Source organism: Neofelis nebulosa, chromosome 4, assembly GCF_028018385.1.
Source record: "Neofelis nebulosa isolate mNeoNeb1 chromosome 4, mNeoNeb1.pri, whole genome shotgun sequence".
NCBI classification, from domain to species: Eukaryota; Metazoa; Chordata; class Mammalia; order Carnivora; family Felidae; genus Neofelis; species Neofelis nebulosa.
Genome location: NC_080785.1, coordinates 12837534 through 12864414, shown reverse-complemented (window position 1 = coordinate 12864414; position 26881 = coordinate 12837534). Strand labels below are relative to the sequence as shown.

The 26881-nt window shown below is 43.7% G+C and overlaps 1 gene segment (V, D, J or C); it reads left to right on the top strand.

The window, feature by feature from the left end:
- The first annotated feature begins 13204 nt into the window (after positions 1 to 13204).
- The window catches only part of LOC131508845 (T cell receptor beta variable 12-3-like), a 140116-nt gene continuing 126439 nt past the window's right edge, over positions 13205 to 26881 (top strand). Inside the window, 2 exon segments of the V gene segment in view lie at positions 13205 to 13348; positions 13434 to 13740. Coding sequence covers positions 13297 to 13348; positions 13434 to 13740 — 359 coding nt within the window.

Below are 26881 nucleotides of genomic sequence, written 5' to 3'. Positions count from 1 at the left end.
AAGAGTATGTAAGACATGCAGTCACAGAAATAGGGAAGCTTCACACCGAGAAACAACCGACAAACGAAGTAACACTACGTACTGGTGTTGACTACCTATAAGTTTTACACTACAGCAAATTTAGGATCCCATCAATATTCACCCATGTGGTGGGTGCAAGACCTCCTGAATGGAGACAAAACATCAAGCAAGAGTGTGTACTGCTCGATGAGTATCTCATCCATGCGGCTAATGAGCTCCCTCTTTTTTTCAAAGAAAGCACAGCCATGGAACTGAAGTGGTCCAGTGCCCCGTGGCCTCCTCTGAAACAAAGGAGGAATCCTACTCACGACAGCACAAAGACCTAGATACAGATGGCAGGGCTCCCATCGATCAGTGATCTGTGAGACAACATAAAATAATTCTTCAAATTCCAACGACCCTGACCTTGATACTTGGGAAACTTTCCGGGCAGGGTTATTTTAAACAAAACAAAACAAAAAAACAAAACAAAAACAACAAAACAAAACAAACAAACAAACAAACACCATAGGCTGACACCCAATTATCCAGAGTTAAGGCAAAGAGAAAGACTAGTGAAAGGTGTTTGGAGGCAAATTTTGAGCAGAAAAGTCACAAAAGTACCAAGAGCATTATAATACTATTTCTTAGTCTACAGAAATTGTATGAAAAATTGCTACAATATACAAGTAAGGAATTATATCATTATTCATAGAAGAACGAGTTTCCTTACTAAAAGGCAGAGGAAAAGCATATACACCTGTAAGACTTCTTCAAAAAGCACACTTACAAATCCTTCCCTTTCTGAGACATTCAACTTCGTGTATGTTAATGATTTGCTCCTGTGGGGAAGGGGTGGGGCAGGGTAGCTCTGCAACTTGAGCATTTGTCAAGGACAGTGACGTCACGGAGTGACCGAGAACCCCAGTTCTATTTCCCCAAAACAAAACTGGGAGACAGGAGGTCTTGCCCTCCACCAGAAATGGCCACCAGGCTCTTCTTTGGAGCTGTTCTTTGTCTCCTGTGGGCAGGTGAGTACGGGACGGCTCCATTCCCTGGAGTCCCCGACACCCAACACAAGCCTTCCTCCAGAGATGACTTCAGTCTGTATCACTCTCCTTTACAGGACCCATGGATGCTGAAATCACCCAGAACCCGAGATACAAGGTCACAGGGACAGGAAAGAGGGTGACTCTAAAATGTGACCAGACTGAGAACTATGATTATATGTACTGGTATCGACAAGACCCGGGGCATGGGCTGAAGCTGATCTACTATTCAAACGGTTTTGACAGCATTAACAGAGGAGATGTCCCCAATGGGTACACTGTCTCTAGAAAAAATATGGAGAATTTCCCCCTCGTACTGGAATCGGCCACTTCCTCCCAAACATCTGTGTACTTCTGTGCCAATAGTTACTCCACAGTGACACACAGCTGCCTCCTCTCTGCACATAAAGGGTGGTTAGAAGCACTGAGTTACCCTGAGCTCGCAAGGCCTGGCCCAGACCCCAGCATCCAGTGTTGCCGTCCATCCCTCGGCCAGTCTCACCCTGACTGGAAGTCACCCTAACATCCTTGGTTTGTTCTTTCTCTCTCCTGCTGGTCTCTCTTTCTGCTGGCAGAAAGAAAAATACACCTTGAGTTGAGGTACATGAAGAGTCTCTCGACAATCTCAGAGCCCCCACATTCCTCTCTCCCGCTATGGGTTTCAGGGACTTCCTCACTCTTTTCCCCACCCTCTACTACCCTTCAGCTTACAGTCATAGACCTTCACTCATATGGTCTCTGCTCCTGGCTGCCTTTCTTCTGTGAGGCGATAGATAGCACTACAAGGTCCTATAATGTCTGTCCTGCCCCTGCCTCTCCACCATCAGCTTGGACAATTTTCCCCCGGCTTTCTCTCTGCCCAGTCCACACTCATGTACGTTCAGTTGTTTCCTCATACACGCCACGTTCTTCTCCACCATAGGGATCTGTTTTTTACAGGCTATTTCTTCACGAAACATATGTCCCTCCCTCTTATTCCTGGATCTCTACTTCATCCCTCATATGAAAATATATTTCAGGTCTACTTTTAACTACGAAAAGTAAGACTTAAATTTTACTAGAAGAGATTAAGAAAGACGTTTTTAGGCATTTATTTGAGGAAAGATCTTTTTTTTTTTTTTTTTTTTTTAATTTTTTTTTTCAACGTTTTTTATTTATTTTTGGGACAGAGAGACACAAAGCATGAACGGGGCAGGGGCAGAGAGAGAGGGAGACACAGAATCGGAAACAGGCTCCAGGCTCCGAGCCATCAGCCCAGAGCCTGACGCGGGGCTCGAACTCACGGACCGCGAGATCGTGACCTGGCTGAAGTCGGACACTTAACCGACTGCGCCACCCAGGCGCCCCAGATCTTTTTTTTTTTTAAGTGGAGACACAAAAGAACACAAACCACAAAGAAAACTATAATTTCAGTTGCATTAAATTAAACTCTTTTCCATCAAAAAACACCATACAAATGAAAAGGTAAGGCACAGCCTGGGAAAAGACCGAAGAAGTACAAATAAATGATGAGGAATCCATATGACAGACACCATTCCCGCTCCCCAGTGATTCCCAGCCTCACCACTGGGATTCCCGGCCTCACCTGCACTTGAGGGGTTGGGGACCTACAACCATGTTCTGAACAATGAGATGTGTATAAAAATGACTTAAGTCAATTCCAGGGCTTGCCTTGTAAAATATCCTGCGGATCTGTGTTGGGAGTCCCCAAGTATACACCCATGTTTGGAGATTCACTAAGAGGATTCACAAGAGCTGTATGTAGTTGTAGTCAAGGCTAAGAGTTATTGGCGACACAATAAATAGTCAGTGGCAGATCACAAGGGGAAAAGACACAGGCAGAGTTTGAAGGAATCCACAGGCAAATTTTCTTATGCTCTCTTCCTCCTTGGAGAGGTCACACAGAGCCCACACTTTCCCCCAACAAAAAGGCAGTAATGTTTCTGCCACAGGAGCCCCTTAGGGACTTGATACCCAAGTTTGTTTGTTTGTTTGCTTGCTTACTGTCTTTTTTAATCTTAAAAAACATTTTTTTGAGAGTGCGTGCACATGCTCATGAGCAGGGGAGGGACAGAGAGAGAGAGAGAGAGAGAGAGAGAATCTCAGGAAGGCTCCACCCCTATCGCAGAACCTGAGGAGGGGCTCAATCCCAGGACCCTGGGACCATGACCTGAGCTGAAATCAAGAGTTGGACACCTAACCAACTGAGCTACCCAGGTTCTCCCGCCCAAGTTTTTATTGGGGGCTGTTTATATAGGCACCCACTGCCCACCACATACTAAAAATGTGGTTTCCCAGAAGTTTATGGTGTTCAGCATAAACTGTGTGTTTCCATTAACAGTCTAGGCATCTTTCTCAGCTGGGAAAAGTCAGTATCAGTACAGATAACTGTCTACCTGCTAAGTTCCCAGATGCCAGCCAAAGGCCCATCTTATAAGGCTTTCTGAGCATGACCGTCTCAGGCTGTGTTAACTGCTTTCTGCGCAGTTCTTCATGTCTCTTTCCCATGCCATGGTGAACTTGAAAGGTACAAGTTATAGATTGTCTAATGATAATATTAGAAGCAGTTTGGCTCACTCGATCATAATTTGGTGGACAATCACTGAAGAAAGCTGCTCATGGCACACTGGGCTTTACAGTCATGGGAAATAGAACTTCATAGAGTTAAACAACTGAAATGTTAGGATCTCTTTCGTTTTCTGTAGCATAGTTGACTTTGTCTAATAGTATCCAGAAGGAATAAAGAATTCTTATTACTTAATAAAAAAGAAAACCCAATAAAAATGGCAATACTTAATCTAGGTAATTCGCAGGGGCGCCCAGGTGGCTCAGTTGGTTGAGTGTCCAACTCTTGATTTCAGCTCAGGTCGTGATCTCATGGTTTGTGAGACTGAGCCCCATGTCAGGCTCTGTGTTGACAGCATGGAGCCTGCTTGGGATCCTCTCTCTCCCTCGCTCTCTGCCCCTCCCCCATTCCTGTGCATGAATGTGCATGCTCTCTCTCTCTCTCTCTCTCAAAATAAACTTTGAAAAAAATCTAGGTAATTCACAGAAGAGTAAACATGAATTACCACTAAACATGTGGATAGATTCTCAACCTTGCCTAGAATCAAAGTATCGCAAACTGAAATAAGTTATGACTTCAAACTTATCAGACTGGAAAATTTTTAAAAGACTAACGGTCTTAAATTCAAGTAAAAATATAGATTAGTGGAAACCCTCTTACACTACACTAGATGCGTTCACAATATTGTGCAACCACTACCACTATATTTTTCCAAAACTTTTTATCACCTCAAACAGAAACTCTGTACTCATTAAGCAATAGCTACCCATTCACTTCTCCCTCCTACCAAGCCCTAGTAACCTCTAATCTAGTTTCTGTCTGTATGAATTTGCTTGTTCTAGATAGTTCATATAATGTCGAAACATACAATATCCTTCCTTTCGTGTTTGGCTTTTTTCATTCAGCATAACGCTTTCAAGGTTTGTCCATGTTGTATCAGAACTTCATTTCTTTTTACGGCCAAATAATATTCCGGTGTATGGATAGACCACATTTGTATATCCACTCATCAGCTGATGGATATTTGGAGTGTTTCCACCTTTTGGCTATTGTGAGTGATTCTGCAATGAACATTGGCCTACGAGTATCTGTTGGAATTCCTGTTTTTGATTCTTTGGGGCATACACCTAGAGGTAGAATTTCTGGGTTATATGGTCATTCTATGTTTAACTTTTTGAGTAACTGACAAGCTGTTTTTCTCAGTAACTGCACCATTTACATTCTCATCAGCAACGTACAAGTGTTCCAATTTCTCTACATACTCACCAACACTTGTTTTTCTCTTCCTCCCCGTCCTCGTCCTCCTCCTCTCCTTCCACAGCCATCCTAGTAGGTGAGAAGCAGAATCTCACTGTGGTTTTGATTTGCATTTCCCTGATGACTAAGGCATCTTTTCATGTACTTATTGGCCATTTGTAAATCTTTGGAAGTGATGTCTTTTTTGTCTGGTTGTCTTTCATTTCAGAGTTTCTCTTTGTCTTTATATGTTAGCACTTTTACTGTGATGAGGCTAAATGAGATTGACGATGAAGTTCACTTGGGAGATTTGTTCCCAATGTTTTTAGTGCACGTGGTACTTCTGAAATATTTGTAGTATACTGTGGAAGACATAGAAGAGTAAATTTACTGATATTGTGGGAAACCAGGATTCCTACTAAGAGAAGGGAGCTATAATGAAAAAAAAAACCAAAAAAACAGGGAAAGATGAGGAAGAAATCTGTTCTGATTTGAATTGGAGGTATTGGTATGAACTTACGATTTTTTTTTTTAATTTATTTTTGGGACAGAGAGAGACAGAGCATGAACAGGGGAGGGGCAGAGAGAGAGGGAGACACAGAATCGGAAACAGGCTCCAGGCTCCGAGCCATCAGCCCAGAGCCTGACGAGGGGCTCGAACTCACGGACCGCGAGATCGTGACCTGGCTGAAGTCAGACGCTTAACCGACTGTGCCACCCAGGCGCCCCATGAACTTACGATTTTATTTTTTATGTTTATTTTTGAGAGAGACAGCACGAGCAAGGGAAGGGCAGAGAGAGGTGGGGACAGAGGATTCAAAGCAGACTCTGCACTTAGAATAGAGAGCCCAATGCAGGGTTTGAACTCACAAACTGTGAGATCATGACCTGAGCCACCCAGGTGCCCCCGGTATGAACTTATGATTTTAAAGATGATATAGTTCCTGAAGCGCCTGGGCGGCTCAGTCAGTTAAGCACCAACTTCAGTTCAAGTCATGATCTCTCGGTTTGTGAGTTCGACCCCATGTGGGCCTTGCTGCTGTCAGTGCAGAACCTGTTTTGGATCCTCTCTCTCTCTCTCTCTCTCTCTCTCTCTCTGCGTCTTCCCCTGCTCACACTCTCTCTCTCAAAAATAAAATAAACATTAAAAAAAAAAGATGATATAGTTCCTAATTCTATCCATGGAAGGGTCTAGGAAACAACTCAAAAGCCAACTGGCTAATTGTTTTATTTTCCTTGTGGTTGTGCTTCCAGCACCAATGAGCAACACTGTTGCCAAATATTTGATCTCTAAATGTTATTCCCCAATAGAAAGAACAGAGCTGAAATTGATTCTTCCAGATCCAGGGCAGGAAAAGTACCGGGAGCATCATCTACAGATCATCTATAGTGTGTACTTGCCAAGATATTTAACAATAGATAGATATTTAACAATATCTAACAATGGAGGAAATCTGATTGTGGATCATTTTACCAGTCAGCTGGCCTGGACTCTTCAAAATCTCAAGGTCATAAAAAACAAAAAAGTTGAGGACAGACATGCCTATTTTAAAAGTGACTAAAGAGACCTGGCAATCAAGTGAAATAACTGATCTTTGATTTTTGCCCCAGGAAAAAAGTCAAAATCTATAAAATAGGACACTTTGGGGACAGCTAGAGAAAGCTGAATGTGAAATGTATATTAGATAATGATATTATGTGAATGTTAACTGTTTTAATTGTAATGATGGCATTTGTGATTATGTAGGACGATGCCATCTTTTTATAGGAGAGGCCAATTGAATTATTAAGGATAAAATGTTCCGGAAGTTAAAGGTAAAATATATACAAAGAGATAAAACGAATGTTACAACATGTCAACAACTGGTATTGTTGTTCCATTTATTATTCTGTTTGTTTTACTATTCTTTCAACTTTCCCACAGGTGAAAAGTGGGAGGATAAATCTTAAGATCCCATAATATTGGCATTATTTTAGTGTGATGGTAGGTATTTATTATATTCATTGATTTATGTATTTATTTGGGGGGGGGGGATAGGGGGAGAGAGGGAGAGAGAGAATCCCCAAGCAGGCACCTCACCGTCAGCACAGAGCCTGATGTAGGGCTTGATCTCATGAACCGTGAGATCATGACCTGAGCTGAAACCAGGAGTCAGACGCTTAGCTGACTGAGCCACCCGGGTGCCCCATATTCATTTTTAATCTCTATTATATCCTATAGTGACCATAAAATAAAAGTGTAAGAGAAGACCTCTTACAGCCCTATAGCGCACTTTCCCCACAGGAGACAGGCTATGATTGAAAAGACGTTCTGAAAGACAAGACAGTTCATAGTTTGAGGACAAACAGCTCTATGTCTCTGAGATGAGCACAAAATTTAGCCAGTGGTGAATGCCAAGAGGCCTTTCAGCAAATGTGTAGGCTTCTCTGTGCCAAGGGAGTCCAAGCATCCTGAAGGTTAGTGAAAAACTCACAAAGTGGGAAGTTCATTGACTGTAGACCGAAGAAAAGAAGCGTGTCCCCAACTTGTGGTTGAACAGCATGCATCTGCCTAATATGGGAGGGACAAGAGAATCAGATGGAACTGGAAGGATTTACCCTCATGAGAAGTGTCCCTCACAAATGCTGTCCCTCATGAACACTGTCACCTCATGAGCACCGTCCAATACTAGCCTGATTCTAGTGCAGGTGGTGTAGTTACACTAGGCTCCCTGAGCCGTGGATGAAGGACCTCAGCCCAGCGGCCCTGAACCAGCGGTGGTCAGGATGCACATCGAGGGTTGGATGGAGAAGTTTCCCAGACGTAAGATCACAGAAAAAAAGACAGGCTGTCGCTTTGTGGTATGATCCTATTTCTGGCCACAGAACCCTTTACTGGTATTGACAGACCTTGGGACAGGGCCTGGAGCTCCTGATTCAGTTTGGGGATGAGGCCATGTTAGATGATTCACAGTTGCCTGAGAATCGATTTTCTACAGAGAGGCCCAAAGGAATAGACTTTATTCTCGAGATCTGGCCTCTGAGCTGGGCTTCTCGGCTGTGTATTTCTGTGCCAGCACCTTGGCCATGGCATCACAGAGGCCCTTCCTTTCTGTGCACAAAACATTATGATTCTTCTCTCTATTCAGCTCCTGGAGGCTCTGAACAGAGGCCTTACCTTATTCCTCATTATGCAAGGGATAGAAGCAGCTTTGCAGAGATAAGTTATGATTCATATAAAGGGAAGACATGGCTTATTTGAGACATAAGGACTGAAAATGTTGTGCGAAAATAATTATGACTCAGGGTTCAGAAGCACCTCTTGGTGACAACTCAAGGATCCTAAACTAAAAGTGACTAGTCACACACTCAGCCACCAGGGGCCAGTGATGGCTGTTCCCCTATAAAATATGTAATCACCAAACACGTACAATAAACTTTAATAATACAGATGGCGGGTCTTCGAGAGGAGTGAGTAGCAGGCTCTCCCTCTGTGGTTCTTAAAACCGTCTAAATGATTCGAATTGCTCTCCAGCTTCTCCTCTGCTGTGGGAAGTTTTCTGCATCGAAGTCTCAACGCAGCGTGTGCTTGGAAAGCATCTTTTTCCTGTTTTCCTGATGTTGTTAATGATGATGGTAATGATGATGATTTCAGCTGTTCTTTTCAGCCCTTTCCCAACTTGAAACGAACACACACAAACGGATATCCTGGCATCTGGTCCCAAATCTTAGCTCTAAAACGGATTCTTTCTCCAGAGTGCTGTAACTTTTCAAAGTGACCAACACAGTTCAGCACTGTGCCCAGGCTTGAGCCAGTCAGCTCAGGGGCTTTGAGGGCATTGCCAGCTGTCTGCCTTAGTACATTAAAATAGCTCCCCCATGCATTCAATATTCCTTAGTGAGAACTTCTGAAACAGTTGCCCACTTACGCCCTCTGATGAACTCTCTAATTAATGCCCTTTGTGTTGAGATTCATATCCTCTACTACAAATTCTGCTGGATTCTCTAAGACAGTACTGGATAGCTTTCTGAACCATTGGTTGGAACTGTCGGGAAAGCAGTTAATTGAGATTTCCCTGAAATTCCCTGCCCCTGAGTCCCTGCTGGTTTCCCTTCCTTCTTTATCCAACCAAGAGGCAACTCATCAGTTATGTCCGTTTAACTGCTGCATATCCCTTCACCTCCTCTGCCTATATCACCTCCTCTGCCCGTATCACCTCCTCTGCCCGTATCACCTCCTCTGCCCGTATCTTCATCCAATTTACGTGGCTGAGAAAACCTCAGTCATTGATGAATGCCGCTATCCACCATATCCTTGCCAGAATTTTTATTTGGTTCTTTTTCTAGTCTGCTGTTTTATATATTTGTATTTATAAATTTATTGTCTATATATTTATGTATATTTATATTATAAATATTTAATATATCAACTTATTTATATATAAAAGTGTGTAAATCATATATATATATATATATATATGGTTACCATATAGTATTATATTTGTTTCAGGCATACAACAGTGATTCAACAATCCTACACACTACTCAGTGCTTATCTTAATGAGTGTACTCTCACTACCCTCCACCTCTTTCACCCACCACCCCACCCACCTCCTCTCTGGTGACCGCCAGGTTGTTCTCTATATTTGAGAGTCTGGTTTTTTGTTGGTCTCTTCTTTTCTTTGTTTGTTTGCTATATTTTATGGTTACGATTACCCTAATAACATGTCTTTTGTCTCCTCACACCTGGGAAATCTAGTTGCTCCAGAGTCTGCCTGATAATTTTCACATCTAACATCTTTGTCGGGCTGTTTTTGTTGATTTTTTCTGCTGCTTCCCAAGCCATGATGTTTGTATTTTTCCTTATGAACCTGATTCTCTTTGGCTCTGTGCTGGACACTAGATTTGTAGAAATAAATTCTTGTCTAGGATGGATGGATCTTCCTCCAGAGAGAATTTCATTTTGCTTCTGCCCATTGCATGTGGGTATAAACAACCTGGGGCTGCTGATTCAGAAGTCAAGGCCCGAGGTGGCCTGGATCACCTAGAGAACAGATTCCTCTCTCGCTCATCTTTACATTGATTCTGTTAATGTTCCACATTCGATACATTCTGGACTTTGACTTCTCCTGGCCTGTGAGTCAGCTTCGTGAGTCCTGAGTGAGGGTAGGCAAGTGACCCCAAAGGCAAAGAAGTTATTATGTTCTCCTCTTCAGCTGTTCACTTTCTGCAAGGCTCCAGCCTTGTGTCTCTCACTATATTGGGGGGACATTAATTAACTGAGGTTTTTGATATTGTTATTTGTCTCATCTGTTTAGATAACAACAGAAGGATTGATTTGAGCGCTCTTACTTGTAATTACAGGATTGAGGTCAAGGAATTTCAAATAAAAATTCATTCATGTTAGATTCTCAGTCTGTAATTTCTTTGTATTTGACTTACGTGGCATAGAGATGTAACACTTAAACTTTAATTTCAATCAGAGAATTTTTTAAGAACTTAAAGAGTATTGGGGCACCTGGGTGGCTCAGTCAGTTAAGCATCGGACTTCTGCTCGGGTCATGATCTCATAGTTCGTGGGTTCGTGCCCTGCGTCAGGCTCTGTGCTGACAGCTCAGAGCCTGGAGCCTGTTTCAGATCCTGTGTCTCCCTCTCTATCTCTCTGCCCCTCCCCTGCTCACGCTCTGTCTCTGTCTCAAAAATAAATACACATTAAAAAATTGTTTTAAGAAAAAAGAACTTAAAGAGTATTTACAATCAAGTTGAGACATTTGGTTTTTGTCATTTTATTATTGGAGTATTTTTATGTTCTTTTTTACTTTTATCGCATAATCTCTGACATGCCTTTGAACCATGTGGCAGGATGGAAAACAAAATAGGGAGTGAATATTTAGATTTGGTCAGACAGCACAAAGTGGACTTGGAATTCATTTAACTGAGGTGCTGTCGTGACACTTTTGAGCTGTTTTCATGAGTACTCCCAGGAGCAGTGGTTGGAATTGAGAGAATAACTGATAAGTGACTCTGTCTTCCCCACTTAAACCAGTCTCCTGGGACAATACTTTATTCCACATTCCCCATTTTGGGAGGCTTCCCTAAAGTAATTCTCCCGTTCTAATCTTCCTATTCCTTACCAAGCTTTCTCTATGGGAAGGGAAATGAATGATCTTGTTTAATTTCCTCATCTTTCTTTAGTCTCTCTTCATCTTTGTGGCTTCCTCCTAGTACCTAGGGAAGAGATCAATTCCTTGCTGGTTTCTCAACATGCACTAAGATTAGTGGAGAACTTTCTTTTCCATACACGGTAGCCTGCAGTGTGGAGGGGAGAGAAAATGGGTTAAATTCTGATTTGGTATACTGCTAGCCAGCCCATTGGGTTTCACATCTGAGTCCCATTATTTACCAAATCAGAAAGGGCATTATCATCTCCACCAGTGTGACTCCAGTGTCTAACTCTCAGGTGGTTATAAGACTATATTATTTGTTGACCCTCTAAGGCAAGCAAATGAGAACACCCATACTCCCTGTACTCAGTGACACAAAGCACAACTCCCCTTACATCCTGGCAAGAGAGCACATCGGTGCTGTTTCCGTCCATTGGCCACTAGGAGGCACTGTGGCTTCGCTGTCATCTAGAGTCTGGAGGGGCTGAACAAGCTCCCTGGAAGGAGGGGGCTTAAGAGTTAAACCAGGGGGCTGGGTTTAGATTCGGGGAGCTGCAGATGCCCTGAATGCTGGCTAAGAATGAAGGAACTAGAGACCAAGCCTTCTTCCTCTATTTTGTGGAGATGACTTTTGCTCTGAATTGGGCTCTGAACAGAAAGCATGCCTGCAGTGGTTTGCTGACGATGTGGCGGCTCACAGAGCTGGGGGTGGTGAGGCTTGCATATTCTGGGCTCTGGGAAAAGCTGAGTGTCAGAGGAGCCTTAGCGAGCCTGACCCAAACCAGCCCTGGCCAGCCCACCTGCTCTGTGGTTCTGCAGAGGATAAAGCAGGGAGACCTGCAGGTGCTACTTTGTACCACATCAGAGGGACCCGCGCCCCATGGAGCTGGCAGTCACAGGGACGCCACCAGCAGATCCACTTTTCAAGCAGGGACTGGGGTGGGCCAGAACAACAGAATTTCTCCCCAGGGTCTTTCGTTCTCACCAGGAAGAGGCCACAATGTAGTGCTGACTTTGCCATTTGCCCCAGACTCCCATGTGTCCCTTGAAAGCAAATGATGTCTGGGGATGAGAGATAAGAAGGCTTTGCCTAGACTTCCCTCGGCCTGATTTCAAGTTCTTTCTGTGTGATTGTGTGTCAGTCTCTCCCCTGCCCATATCTTGTATCCAGCCACTGCCTCTTCTGCCCAAGGCTCATGGACACTGTAATGTATTCCATTCCTAGGCTGCTCTAACAAACGACCACACATTTTGTGGCTTGAAAGAATAAAGATTCATTATCGTACAGTTTTGAAAGTCAGAAGTCCAAAATGGATTTAACTGGGTTAAAATCAAGGAGTCAGCAGGGTTCTAGAGGCTCTAGAGACACTCTGTTCCCTTGCCTGTTTCAGCCTCTAAGCCACTGCCATTCCTTGGCTCATAGCCACTTTCCATCTTTTAAGCCAGCGATGACCGGTCGAGTCTGTTCTCACACTACATCACCCTGATCTGACTCCTTCTTCCTCTTGTTGGGACCCTTGTGATTCTGTTGGGCACACCTGAAAATTTCCATATACACTCCCAAGAATAATATTTAAATAAACTCTAGAGAATTTTATTTGCAAGTCTTGAAGAACAAGAAAATCCTTCACTTATTTCATGGTGGGCAGACAGCAATATGGGAGATTCTATCCTATGGGCTTTGAGAATTTAATAGAGCTCAAGGATGAATAAACTCGGTTTTTCACTGCAAATAAGAGCTTTCAAATTCAATCAGTCCTGGGAGCATCAATTCAGCCCCTGGAGCCCTAACCACGCAGTTAGTATTCTTGTTCTTCCTGGGGAGCTCAGAGCCCAGCTCCTAACTGATGGATGGTTTTGAGCGTGTGTGTATATATATCCTGGTCATATGACCAGGAGCCTTTAGCCACCAGTGAGGGGAATATGAGAGTTTGCAGAGAAGCTAGCTTGCAGGGAGACCATGCAGTTATCTTTAAATACGTGGAGTGTAGGTTCAAATGGGAATAGTTGGCAGACTCTAATGAAGACATAGTATAGAGAGGGCATTATGAATTGATAGTTTCAAAACAAACCTGTGAGTAGCTTCTGGATGTGTGAATCTGTCTCTCGCATCGATCGTAATTGGGTCCAGGTATATCCGATTCACTTCAAGCGAGCTTCTGACTTGGAGGGGGGGTGGCTTATTTAGTGATGTCACTGACAGACACATCTTGTGGAGATAGATTGTCCCCAAACTCACTGCTCCGCTCATGCTCACAAGGGCCCTGGTCTGGGCTGTTCCACATGTGTTTGTCACCCTGCCATGAGCATTCCGGCCATCTGTCTCCTTGGGGTCTTTTGTCTCCTAGGGGTCGGTGAGTCCCCAGAAAATTTAGCATCCTCATTCTGGGTTTCTCTGTTGTGACTCCAATATTTTTCTTATTCTGTGCCCTTCCACAGAGTCCACAGATGCTGGAGTCACCCAGACACCCAGGCACAAGGTGACAACGAAGGGACAAACAGTAACTCTGAGATGTGAGCCTATTTCAGGCCATGCTTCCCTTTACTGGTACAGACAGACCTCAGGGCAAGGACTGAAGCAGCTGGTTTACTTCAACAATCAAGTTTCTATAGATGACTCGGGAATGCCCAGCGACCGCTTCTCAGCCAAGATGCCTGAGAAATCATCCTCCACCCTGGAGATCCAACGCACAGAACCCGGAGACTCGGCCACATACCTGTGTGCCAGCAGTTTAGACACAGTGCTGTAGAGTCGTCCCCAAACTGTGCAGAAACCCTCGCTTCCCCTTCTCCCTCCTGAGTAAAGGTCTTTCCTGCTCCTCCTTCACAAAAGAAATGAGTGGGTTTGAGGCACGACAAGGACAGAAAGTGATAAGGTATCAACGTAGAAAATCTTATGTAGGAAATGACATATGAAATGGGTTTCAGGGATTCCTCTCAAATTGTGAGCTCAAAACTCACCACACATGTAAGATACACTTTAATTACCCACCCGGTAGACTTCCCTGCCTTCCTGCCTTGGCCATCCGCATCTGAATGGTGGGCACTCCTGCCAATGGGTGTCTTCAGAGCTACTCAGTCTTCTTCATTCTTTTCTAGAATTTTGCCACCCACCACAAGTTCTCCTGATGATGACAGAAACCTCTTTACTGTGATTGTAGACATTCCTTAGTGTTAATACAACTTAACATTTATGTGGGGCCTTTTCATTGCATTCAAAGAACATCACAAATATAGGTAAAGCAGCCAGGTTCATACATGAGATTCAAGCTACCACTCCTGGAATCTTGGGATTTATTTGTCTCTGTCCTGCCAAAAGAGAGCCCAGGCCTGACGGAGGATAGACAGCAGAGCCCAGTGCCAGCTGGAGGCTGGGTGGGGCCTGTTCAGCTGCCCTGCTCTGGAACAATAAATATGGAGTCCACACCGAATATCTAAAAGTGTGCTGACCCGTACACACTTTTTTGCCTGCTTTCCTCCCTGATCATACATCCTGAACACCCAAACCTATATTTTTCTTCTGATTTATGCCAGAAACTCCCATTCTATTCTGCATGGTCATGATTACTTTCTTCTATGGTCTTATTTTATGTACTGATCCTTTCTCACCCCTTATTAAAGCATCTTTGGCAACTGGTGCAAAGATGACTATATTTTGACTGCCCAAGGAAATTCAGGGTTACATGAATGAGTTCTGCATATACAGCCAAATTCCACTTGTCGCTATCCCACTTTTTGCTCCTCCAGGGTCCTGACTTCTATGATGGAAACCATGAAAAAGTAAATTCCGTTTCTATTGTGTTTACACTGACACAGAATCTGTTTCCGTGTCTGATTTCATGTGTTCTTTATTCTTCTGGCCCTTCCCTGCTGCTCCCAGACTATTTTCTTCATCTGCCCTAAAACTCGGCTCCTTTACACAATATAGCATTAGAATATCACTCTTGAGTGTTGCACTGACTTCTTTGCCATCAGCCCTTTCCTTCCCCTTCTGTTCGCTCTACCACAAAGCCTGTCGTCAGTCTTGGTGACTTAGTCATCACATACATGATTTATATATTTAATAAGTATGTCACCATGTGCACAATTACTCCATGTCTCATCGTTTCAATGTTTTCATCTTTAAAGCAGGAATAATTGTGATAAGTGCCTTGTGGTGTTTTTTAAGAGATTAATCCATGAAAAGTACATAAAAGCTTTCAACACCTATAGCCATTTATTCTGACTGTTGGCTTTGGATAAAAACCCATATGCAAAAAAAAAAAAATGTAAAAGAAAAAGATGGAGATAGACTTACTGACCCCCAAATAATGGCTACACAATGGAGAAAAAGAAAGAACCCGGGGGGGTGGTAAAGAGAGGCTTAATTTTTTTTGCCATTATTTATCTCTTTTTAAAAAATTTTTTTTACATTTATTTTATTTTTGAGACACAGAGAGCATGAGCAGGAGAGGGGCAGAGAGAGAGGGAGATACAGAATCAGAAGCAGGCTCCAGGCTCCGAGCTGTCAGCACAGAGCCCGACGCGGGGCTTGAACCCACAAACCGTGAGATCATGACCTGAGCTGAAGTCAGACGCTCAACCGACTGAGCCACCCAGGCACCCCTATTTATCTCTATTTAAAACTAAGTGGCCAAATGTTGTGATGTGTCCAATGTTAGTGATCAGAGATATATCTCATTAGGAGTTGAATAGACCGTGGTCTCTGTAGTTCCTGCTTGTGTATCAAATCTTATGAACTATTTCTAGTGTCTCTGAGTCATGCCTAAGTGTGGCCATTATCTTTTACTGAGACAGTTCATCATCCCTGGTAATTCTTTGACACGTAGTTACAAATTCAACAATAATCTTTTTCCAAAAAACGCAATACAAAGGACTATTTGCCTTCACATGTAAAAAGTCATGCTCTTTTAGTTTTCCATGTAGATTATTTGAATTTATGTATTAATAACATCCAACAGATTTATTTGGGTTTAGTAATAGAACTCTTCTCTTCCCTACTCCTCAAATCAAGTGCAGAATCTGTATTTTGGATGACACAGTTCCAGGCTCCGGGCTCTCCATTACACAAAAAGCTATAAAATGGCAAGAACTCTTGTCTGGATATTTTCTGAGATCCTGGTTGATGACAAACTCCCCATTTACTGTTGAGAGATTAAAAATACAAGGTCAAATCTAATACTAAGTCTTTTAGACAGTGAGAAGGTACCTATTGAAATAGCCTCATTAGGTGGCTTGTCATGGGAGAATTTATATTTCCAAGGACCTTCTTGAAAGTCAGAGAGAGTGAACTATCAGTAACCGGTGAACTCTCAGACAGAAATACTTTGTCATATGCAATAGGAAGCATAACTGGCCAGACCCTCTCTCTCAAAGAAAGAGTAATTAGGAGGACACTCTGGGAGAAATAAGTTAGATCATGTATACACAAAGACCCCAAATCAATCAACATAATTATAGCAAAAGTTTAGAGGACAATTAAAAGGACTCTTGTGGGGCACCTGGGTGGCTCAGTCGGTCGAGGTCATGATCGCGCGGTTCTTGAGTTCGAGCCCCACCTCGGGCTCTGTGCTGACAGCTCAGAGCCTACAGCCTGCTTCGGATTCTGTGTCTCCCTCTCTCTCTGCCCCTAACCCACTCGCATTCTGTCTCTGTGTCTCTCAAAAATAAATAAACATTAAAAAAAATTTTTTTTTTAAAAAGGACTCTCGTGGCCGGAACAATGTCACAGGGAGTTTAATTTGCTAAGAGCCTCGATGAAACATTACATGTCTTTCCTCTTTGCCACCAGGATAGGAACAAAAGAAGACTATTTACAGTAGAAAGTTCTTATATGGTTCTTAATATATGTTGGGCATCCCTCTAGAAGCTGAAAACAGTCAATTAGTACATTCCATTTTACAGACAAGAAAATTGAGGAAGAAATGTGATTTTCCAAAAGTCATACAGCTAAGAAATGATGGAAGGGAGATTCAAACACAAGAAATTTGGCATCAAATTCTTTTTAACCACTTTCAAACTACTGCAAACAAAATTAAAAATCCAGATTTACTCAACTAGAGAAAGAAAGCGATTTTCTTGGGAGAAGTGCTAAAATCTTAGGAGACTTCGTATTCTCATGTGAAATGAAAAGGGAGTCTGGAGGGCTAGGAAAGACAGATTTAAGGGGAAAAGGGAAGGCATTGGGGTTCAGTTGCTCTCAAAGGAGTTCTTGTTTCTGAGGCAGATCAGATAATTGGGCCCGAAGAATCCTAATAGAGGAAATAGTACAGGACCTCAGGGGACACATTGGAATGTCTCCCCAAAAGACAGGATGACCTTCAGAACCATACCTGTAAGAATGGCTACATATGGGGGCGCCTGGGTGGCTCAGTCAGTTAAGCGTCTGACTTCAGCTCAGGTCATGATCTCGTGGTTTGTGAGTTCGAGCCCCGGATCAGTCTCTGTGCTGATAACTCAGAGCCTGGAGCCTACTTCAGATTCTGTGTCTCAGTCTCTCTCTCTGCCCCTCCCCCACTTGTGCCCTCTCTATCAAAAATAAATAAAACGTAAAAAAAAAAAAAAAAAAAAAAAGAATGGCTACATATGATCTGGATAGTTGGATAGTTCTGACAGGGAGGCCTAAAAGATCAGTTGAAAACACTAAAATTATTCTGTGAGTCCCAGCTATAGTCTGGCCTAAAAGACATGTCTATTATGTATAAAATATATAAATAATTTAAAAAACATATTATAAATATAAAATTATGAATCTTAGCAAAGTCTTAGGAAAAATGGGGCATATTACAAAGGAAACAGGCAAAACATGAGAATACCTTGTAGATAGGATTACTCAGCAGAGGAAATTGAAGATATGCAATATTTGTTTTAATGGTGCTTGTCTTAGAAGACCCAGACGTTGTTAATGTCACCGATCTCATTAGGAAGGATCACAGAGATAACATCAAGATTATATTAGAAAGATTTATGACTTGGACCAGGATGCAAACATAGAATTTTGAAAACATATTCAATTCCAGTGATTATTACTAACATCACTGTGTTTGAGAAGGAACAGGATGAATTTTCAAAGCATTTTAAACTCCTGGAAATTCAACCCAATCTTTCTTAAAGGATTAGGTAAGAGCCGAGGGAAATAAAATGATTACATTTGTATCGTTCTTGTAGCAATAAAAAGGTGTAATGGAAATAAATACGAATCAGATCCTGGAACATTCCATATTTGAACAAGAGAGTCAGCTGATGAAAAAAAAAAAACTGGATTGGACTTTCCTGGTCCCTTATAAGGAACTGTATAATGAAAGTAATACATATCAGATTCAGGGCATCTCTGGGATTTTATTACTGGTAGTTCATTACGATGTCATTTCATTGTGGCATCATGGGAAATACGGCAGGACGGATTGGGGAGGGAAGAGAGAATAGAGAGCTAGTTCTCAGTTTTTCAGCCAGTGTTGACTTGGAATTAATTACTATACTGTTGTGAACCTTTTCCTGTCTTCCAAGGCCCAGCTTAATTGCACAGCCTTGGTTCCAGGAGGGTATCCTAAGGAGCAGGGATGATATTGGGGGAGATGCCTCCAGGTGCGAGCAGAACTGTCCTAAAAGATGCTCATTTCTTGCTGCTCACCGGCAAAGAGTTTGCATATCAGGCACCTTTATTCACCACTCTCTTTTACGGGGGCGGTCCTCCAGAGCAGTGCTCCCAGTTGCCACCCCTCCCCTCCCTCTTCTCGGTGGCAGGAGAGCAGAGTTCGCCGAGGGTGACTTGGGAAAGGAAGGACCTGAGCAGGCTCAGCTCACGGCCTCCAGCTTGGCCCTTTGTATTTGTCAGCCTGTGGGGAAGACACGTTCTGTTTTCCTGCCTTGAAATTATAGTAAAATTAGTAGGCAGACCCAATTCAGGAAGTAGGAAGTCAGGGTGATGGGCCGTTCAGTTTAGGGGAATGCTCGCTTGCCCGTGTAGCTGCGCTCTTCAGTCCTACCTGCACCAGCGCCAAAGCTGCAGTTTGGTTTTCAGTTTCTCTGACGTCAATATCTCTCTCTCAAATGTTTTCGATCTTAGAAACAGGGGTTAGTATTTCCGAAACCCCTAAAAAACCAACAGCTCTAACTCCGCTCTACCCCTATAGGCATGGGACACAGTATAGGGCACTTTGGATCCTGACCAAAAAAAAAAAAAAAAAAAAAAAGCTCATTTCTAGTGACTCTGCCCCACTGGCCGCCAGGAGGCACTGTGGTTCCACTACCACTCAGCGGCTCTGGGGGGAGCTGGGAGCGCTGCCTAACAGCAGCGGCCCTTAGTGCGAAGCACTGGCTTGGTAGCTGAATCCTGAACCTGATTTGCAGACACCAGGTGAGTGTCGGAAAGAAGACGAGGGCGCAAAGACTTCTATTCTTGCGCAGATGGGTTAAGACCAATAGGGAGCATGGGACTGCAGGCAAGTTGTGAATGGCCACCATACACAGGGGCCACAAGTTCACACCCCAGAGGTACCAGAGAGTCCAAACTAAAGTAGTTTTCATGTGTGTTGAGCAAACAGACACTGTGGAGGAGTAAACAAGCACATAGGATTCCCATCCCCTCCCTCCCCGGACCCAAGTCTCGTGGACCCACAGAGGTGTGTGTTTAGGTGGGTCAGAAGTAGACTGCAAAGATCACGGCCGAGTTTCTGTTGAGGGGGCCCATTCCCTGCATAGGGACAGGAGGGCAGGGCAGGGTTCATTTCTGTGACTACGTAATAACGGAAGCCCCTTCCCGGTGGCAGAAATGCCTTGATAGAAAAGAGGATCTTGTTGTTCTCTAAGTTGGTACAAATCATCAAGTCAGCTCTCTGCTATGTTACTGAAGAGATTTAGGAAATGAGCCCCCAAGGCCATCTGTCTCTGCTCTGTGGGCACCTCCGAGCCAGCACAAGATGTGGGGGCGAGGGGCTGCGCGGATAAGACTGCGTGTCCTGCTAGAAGGAAAACAAAGCCGAGTCAGGAACAGCAGAGAAGCTGTTGACATGCACAGTCCTCTAATCCCAACCTGGTCCCAGCCTACTGCTGGGGATGGCATTGGGCAGGGGGTTAAGGCAGGGCCCGGAGGAGGATGGCCACAATGTGCTAAGTCGAGGGGCTCTGAACCTTCAGAAGTCCACGAATACATTGACAACACCAGGACCTAGAGTGACTTTAGGTCTGACTTTTCTCTCGACCAAGGCTCAGAGTATTGAGGAAGGAGCTAACCTGCTCACCCTCTGAACTTGTTACATGCTCACAGCTTCTCTGTTTTATGACCTTGTGTCTCCCAGAGGAGATAGATCCTGCACAGGAGTAAGAAAATCCCCGCTGCAATGCTATGCCCCGATCCAGGATGCTTCCCATGCATCTCTGTCAATATTGCACCTCCTAAGGTCTGTATGCAGCTCTGACTTCTTCACCCCCAGGCTGCAGGATGCTACCCAGAAACAAGTAAACACAGGACTGGGGAGTGAACGCTGCTGATTCTCTTCTGTTAAGAAAGTTTTACTGTTATAACTTCCAAGTGGCTAATCATACCTTTCTCTCTCATCTTGACATATTCCCAGTTTGGGCAATGGGAGGAGTGCAGCTCTGTGCCAACAGCAGAGACCTGGGAGCAAACGTGCTCCACCTTCTCCATGGACAGAAATCTTATCACTATTCATACCCCAAAAACCAGGTCATTTTCTAGATTTGCATCCCCCCCGCAGAAAGAGTTAGTTTGTGGGTTGGCTTAGTATAGGGAGAGAGATAGGCACTCATTTTTGAGGAACCTTTAGGAGCTGAGGATTAACTGGGGACACTTTATTGTGGATCTTCAAGGAGAACTAAAGCCCTCATTTATCACACACAATCCACACCAGTGCCTGAAGGATTAGTACAAATTTGGGCTTCACCACAGAGAAGTCAAATGGGACCCCTATGTGTGGAAATGCAGAAATACAGGCAGCACTGTGATGTGGGCGGGAGGCCAGGGATCACACAGCACAAGGGCATTGGTCTCTAGGCTTCACCAAGAATAACGTCTTCACAATCCTGTCTCTTCCCAGGGATTCTATTTAGGCTCCTCCCCCATGAGCACTGTGGCCAAGTCAAAGTGCTTCTTCGCAAGGATCTGAGGCAAAGCCCTAACTGAGCAAGGAACAATTTTGACTTTGTGTTTGGTATCATGATAGGGACTGCCCACGAGAGGAAGAAGAAAAGTAGTGAGATCTGAAAAGTAATTTATTTTTTTTAGTGTTTATTTTTGAGAGAGAGAGAGAGAACACACATGGAGGAGGAGCAAATAGAGAGAGGGAGACACAGAATCACAAGCAGGCTCTGCACTGTCAGTGCAGAACCTGACGCAGGGCTCAAATTCACAAACTGTGAGATCATGACCTGAGCTGAAATCAAGAGTTGGACGCTCAGCTGACTGAGCCACCCAGGAGCCCCAAAAAGTGATTTATCGATGTCGGAATCCGGAGTACTGGTGGCACACCCAAGTGGAAATATCCAGTAGATGGTGGATACGTGATGTGTCTGGGAGGGTAGAGTGGTGGAGGCCTGGGTTGTGGGAGGTATAATTGAGGAAGGTGCTTTGAATGAGCCAATCACATCCTGGGGTAGTTATGATCGAGTCCAGTCAATCCTCTGTAGCCAAGTCATGCTCACTTTTGGAAGGAGGTCCCATGAGCAGTGACAGAGAGCAATATCGCTATCAGGCCATTCTCTACTGTATGGAAATGGGAGGGGTTAGAGTGCCCCGCCCCTCTGTTCATGCCCACAGGGGCCTCATCTGGGTGAAGCCCCTTCCTGGCCACCCTGCCATGGCCACCAGGCTCCTCTGCTGTCTGGCCCTTTGTCTCCTGGGAGGAGGTAGGTCCCCAGAAATAAACAATCTTCATTTTTAGATATCTCCAATTACAATTCCGTTTATGTCCCTTATTCTGCCCCCAAATTCTGTCCCCTTCCACAGAGCCCACAGATGCTGGAGTCACCCAGACACCTAGGCACAAGGTGGCAATGATGGGACAAACAATAACTCTGAGATGCGAGCCTATTTCTGGTCATGAAGTCCTTTTTTAGTACAGACAGACCTCAGTGCAGGGACTCAAGCTGCTGATTCACTTCAATAATCAAGCCACTATAGATGACTAGGGAATGCCCAATGGCGGCTTCTCGGCCAAGATGCCTGACAGATCATTCTCCACCCTGGAGATCCAGGGCACAGAACCCGGGGACTCGGCCATGTACCTGTGTGCCAGCAGTAAAGACACAGCACTGCAGAATCACCCCCTCCCTGCACAGAAACCCCCAGGTTTCCCCTTCTCCCTCCAGCCCCCAGCTGTCCTTGGCCGTCTTTTGAGGCTTCTCTTCTCTCAGCACAAGGACGTGAATCTGGTGTTCTACATGTCCCCGGGGAAGGCAAGAACAGATCAGTAGAAAACTTTGGGTAGGAAGACAATAGGGGGTTGATTTCTGACATTCCTCACAAATTCTCACAGAGGATGACTGAGTTCAAGACTAAGGGTGAATGTCACCCACTGGGCTTTCAAGTGATTAAGTAAACTCACAACTGTGCCACAGCATAGCCTGAGTTCTCTTCAGTTAGTGATCTGTGCTCCTCCTGCCCCCCTACCCCCTGCCTTTGCCTTCATCAGAATGGTTGACCAAGAGTGGTTACCTCCACAGAACAACCCAGCCCTTCCCATTTCTTCCAACCCTTCTCATTCTCAGTTTCCCATAACAGTCTTCCTTAATTATAGTAAAATTCTTTTCATAGTCTCATTTATTTTAACTTTTCATTTAAAAATAACTGTAGGGGGGGGCACCTGGGTGGCTCAGTCGGTTAAGCATCCGACTTCAGCTCAGGTCGTGATCTCACGGTTGGCGAGTTCAAGCCCTACATCAGGCTCTTTGCTATCAGCACAGACCCTGCTTCACATCCTCTGTCCCCCTCCTTCTGCCCCTCCCCGGCTCTCTCTCTTGCTCTCAAAAATAAATAAACATTGCCCGCCGGCCAAGCAGAGCCCCCAAGTCTGGCTTGCAAAGCAGAGGGGCCGGATGGAGTGTGTTCTGACAGTAAGCGGGACTTGACATCTGGAAGGTTATAAACTAACGGCTCTGCTCGGAAAATGGGAGGGCCGGAGGACAACGGGAGGGAGAGTTGTTGAGCCCCGGACGACAGAGCTCAGCTTCGCAGGGAACAAAGGCGCTTGCCAGCACCATCTCCCTCGCCCATCCCCCAGCCAAAATCTCAAAGGGAACCGGTTCCTGCCAGGGAACTTGCTGGCACCGAGCAAACACCCAACGCTGAGCTTCTGCAGATCCATCCCTCCAGCAGTGGGTCTGACTTCCTCCTGGTGCCAGCACCCCTCCTGAAGCTGATCTCCGAAGGAAAAGCGAGCTGAGCCTGCCTCTCCCACCCCCGTGCACCTTGCCGATCCACCCCAGCTAATACGCCAGATCCCCAGCACCACAAGCCTGGCAGAGTGCAAGTAGCCCAGACGGGCCACGCCACCCCACAGTGAATCCCGCCCCTAGGAGACTGGAAGAGAAGGCACACACCAGTCTGACTGTGGCCCCGCCCACCAACTCCAGTTATATACCACAGCACAGGGGAAGTGCCCCGCAGTCCTGCACCACTACGGGGACTATCTAAAATGACAGAATGGAAGAATTCCCCTCAGAAAAACGTCCAGGAAATAACAACAGCTAACGAACTGATCAAAAATGATTTAAACAATATAACAGAAAGTGAATTTAGAATAATAGTCATAAAATTAATCACTGGGCTTGAAAACAGTAAAAAGGACAGCAGAGAATCTCTTGCTACAGAGATCAAGGGACTAAGGAACAGCCAGGAGGAGCTAAAAAATGCTACCAGTGCGTTGCAAAATAAAATGGAGACAACTACGGCTCGGATTGAAGAGGCAGAGGAGAGAATAGGTGAACTAGAAAATAAAATTATGGAAAAAGAAGCTGAGAAAAAGAGAGATAAAAAATCCAGGAGTATGAGGGGAAAATTAGAGAACTAAGTGATGCACTAAAGAGAAATAATATACGCATAATTGGTATTCCAGAGGAGGAAGAGAGAGGGAAAGGTGCTGAAGGTGTACTTGAAGAAATAATAGCTGAGAACTTCCCTGAACTGGGGAAAGAAAAAGGTATTGAAATCCAAGAGGTACAGAGAACTTCCTTCAGACATAACTTGAATCGATCTTCTGCATGACATATCATAGTGAAACTGGCAAAATACAAGGATAAAGAGAAAATTCTGAAAGCAGCTAGAGATAAACGTGCTCTAACATATAAAGGGAGACCTATAAGCCTCATGACCGATCTCTCTACTGAAATTTGGCAGGCCAGAAAGGAATGGCAGGAGATCTTCAGTGTGATGAACAGAAAAAATATGCAGCCGAGAATCCTTTATCCAGCAAGTCTGTCATTTAGAATAGAAGGAGAGATAAAGGAGAGATAAAGGAGAGTCTGTCATTTAGAATAGAACAAACAAAAACTGAAGGAATTCGTCACCACTAAACCAGCCCTACAAGAGATCCTAAGGGGAATCCTGTGAGACAAAGTACCAGAGACATCGCTGCAAGCAGGAAACCTACAGACATCACAATGACTCTAAACCCGTATCTTTCTATAATAACACTGAATGTAAATGGACTAAATGTGCCAACCAAAAGACATAGGGTATCAGAATGGATAAAAAAACAAGACCCATCTATTTGCTGTCTACAAGAGACTCATTTTAGACCTGAGGACACTTTCAGATTGAGAGTGAGGGGATGGAGAACTATTTATCATGCTACTGGAAGTCAAAAGAAAGCTGGAGTAGCCATACTCATATCAGACAAACTAGACTTTAAATTAAAGTCTGTAACAAGAGATGAAGAAGGGCATTATATAATAATCACAGGGTCTATCCATCAGGAAGAGCTAACAATTATAAATGTCTATGCGCTGAATACAGGAGTCCCCAAATATATAAAAATATTACTCACAAACATAAGCAGCCTTATTGATAAGAATGTGGTAATTGCAGGGGACTTTAACACTCTACTTACAGAAATGGATAGATCATCTAGACACATGGTCAATAAAGAAACAAGGGCCCTGAATGATACATTGGATCAGATGCACTTGACAGATATATTTAGAACTCTGCATCCCAAAGCAACAGAATATACTTTCTTCTCAAGTTCACATGGAACATTCTCCAAGATACATCACATACTGGGTCACAAAACAGCCCTTCATAAGTATACAAGAATTGAAATCATACCATGCATACTTTCAGACCACAATGCTATGAAGCTTGAAATCAACCACAGGAAAAAGTCTGGAAAACCTCCAAAAGCATGTAGGTGAAAGAACACCCTACTAAAGAATGAGTGGGTCAACCAGGCAATTAGAGAAGAAATTTAAAAATATATGGAAATAAATGAAAATGAAAATACAACAACTCAAACACTTTGGGATGCAGCGAAGACAGTCCTGAGAGGAAAATACATTGCAATGCAAGCCTATCTCAAGAAACAAGAAAAATCCCAAATACAAAATCTAACAGCACACCTAAAGGAAATAAAAGCAGAACAGCAGAGACAGCCGAAATCCAGCAGAAGAAGAGAAATAATAAAGATCAGAGCAGAAATAAACAATATAGAATCTAAAAAAACTGTAGAGCAGATCAACGAAACCAAAAGTTGGTTTTTTGAAAAAATAAACAAAATTGATAAACCTCTAGCCAGGCTTCTCAAAAAGAAAAGGGAGATGACCCAAATAGATAACATCATGAATGAAAATGGAATTATTACAACCAATCCCTCAGAGATACAAGCAATTATCAAGGAATACTATGAAAAATTATATGCCAACAAACTGGACAACCTAGAAGAAATGGACAAATTCCTAAACACCCACACGCTTCCAAAACTCAATCAGGAGGAAATAGAAAGCTTGAACAGACCCATAACCAGCGAAGAAATTGAATCAGTCATCAAAAATCTCCCAAAAAATAAGAGTCCAGGACCAGATGGCTTCCCAGGGGAGTTCTACCAGACATTTAAAGCAGAGATAATACCTATCCTTCTCAAGCTATTCCAAAAAATTGAAAGGGAAGGAAAACTTCCAGACTCATTCTAGGAAGCCAGTATTACTTTGATTCCTAAACCAGACAGAGACCCAGTAAAAAAAGAGAACTACAGGCCAATATCCCTGATGAATATGGATACAAAAATTCTCAATAAGATACTAGCAAATCGAAATCAACAGCATCTAAAAAGAATTATCCACCATGATCAAGTGGGATTCATTCCTGGGATGCAGGGCTGGTTCAACATTCGCAAATCAATCAACGTGATACATTACATTAATAAAAGAAAAGAAAAGAACCATATGATCCTGTCAATCGATGCAGAAAAGGCCTTTGACAAAATTCAGCAACGTTTCTTAAGAAAAACCCTCGAGAAAGTCGGGATAGAAGGAACATACTTAAACATCATAAAAGCCATCTATGAAAAGCCCACAGCTAACATCATCCTCAATGGGGAAAAACTGAGAGCTTTTTCCCTGAGATCAGGAACACGACAGGGATGTCGACTCTCACCATTGTTGTTTAACATAGTGTTGGAAGTTCTAGCATCAGCAATCAGACAACAAAAGGAAATCAAAGCCATCAAAATTGGCAAAGATGAAGTCAAGCTTTCACTTTTTGCAGATGACATGATATTATACATGGAAAATCCGATAGACTCCACCAAAGTCTGCTAGAACTGATACATGAATTTAGCAAAGTTCCAGGATACAAAATCAATGTACAGAAATCAGTTGCGTTCTTATACACTAACAATGAAGCAACAGAAAGACAAATAAAGAAACTGATCCCATTC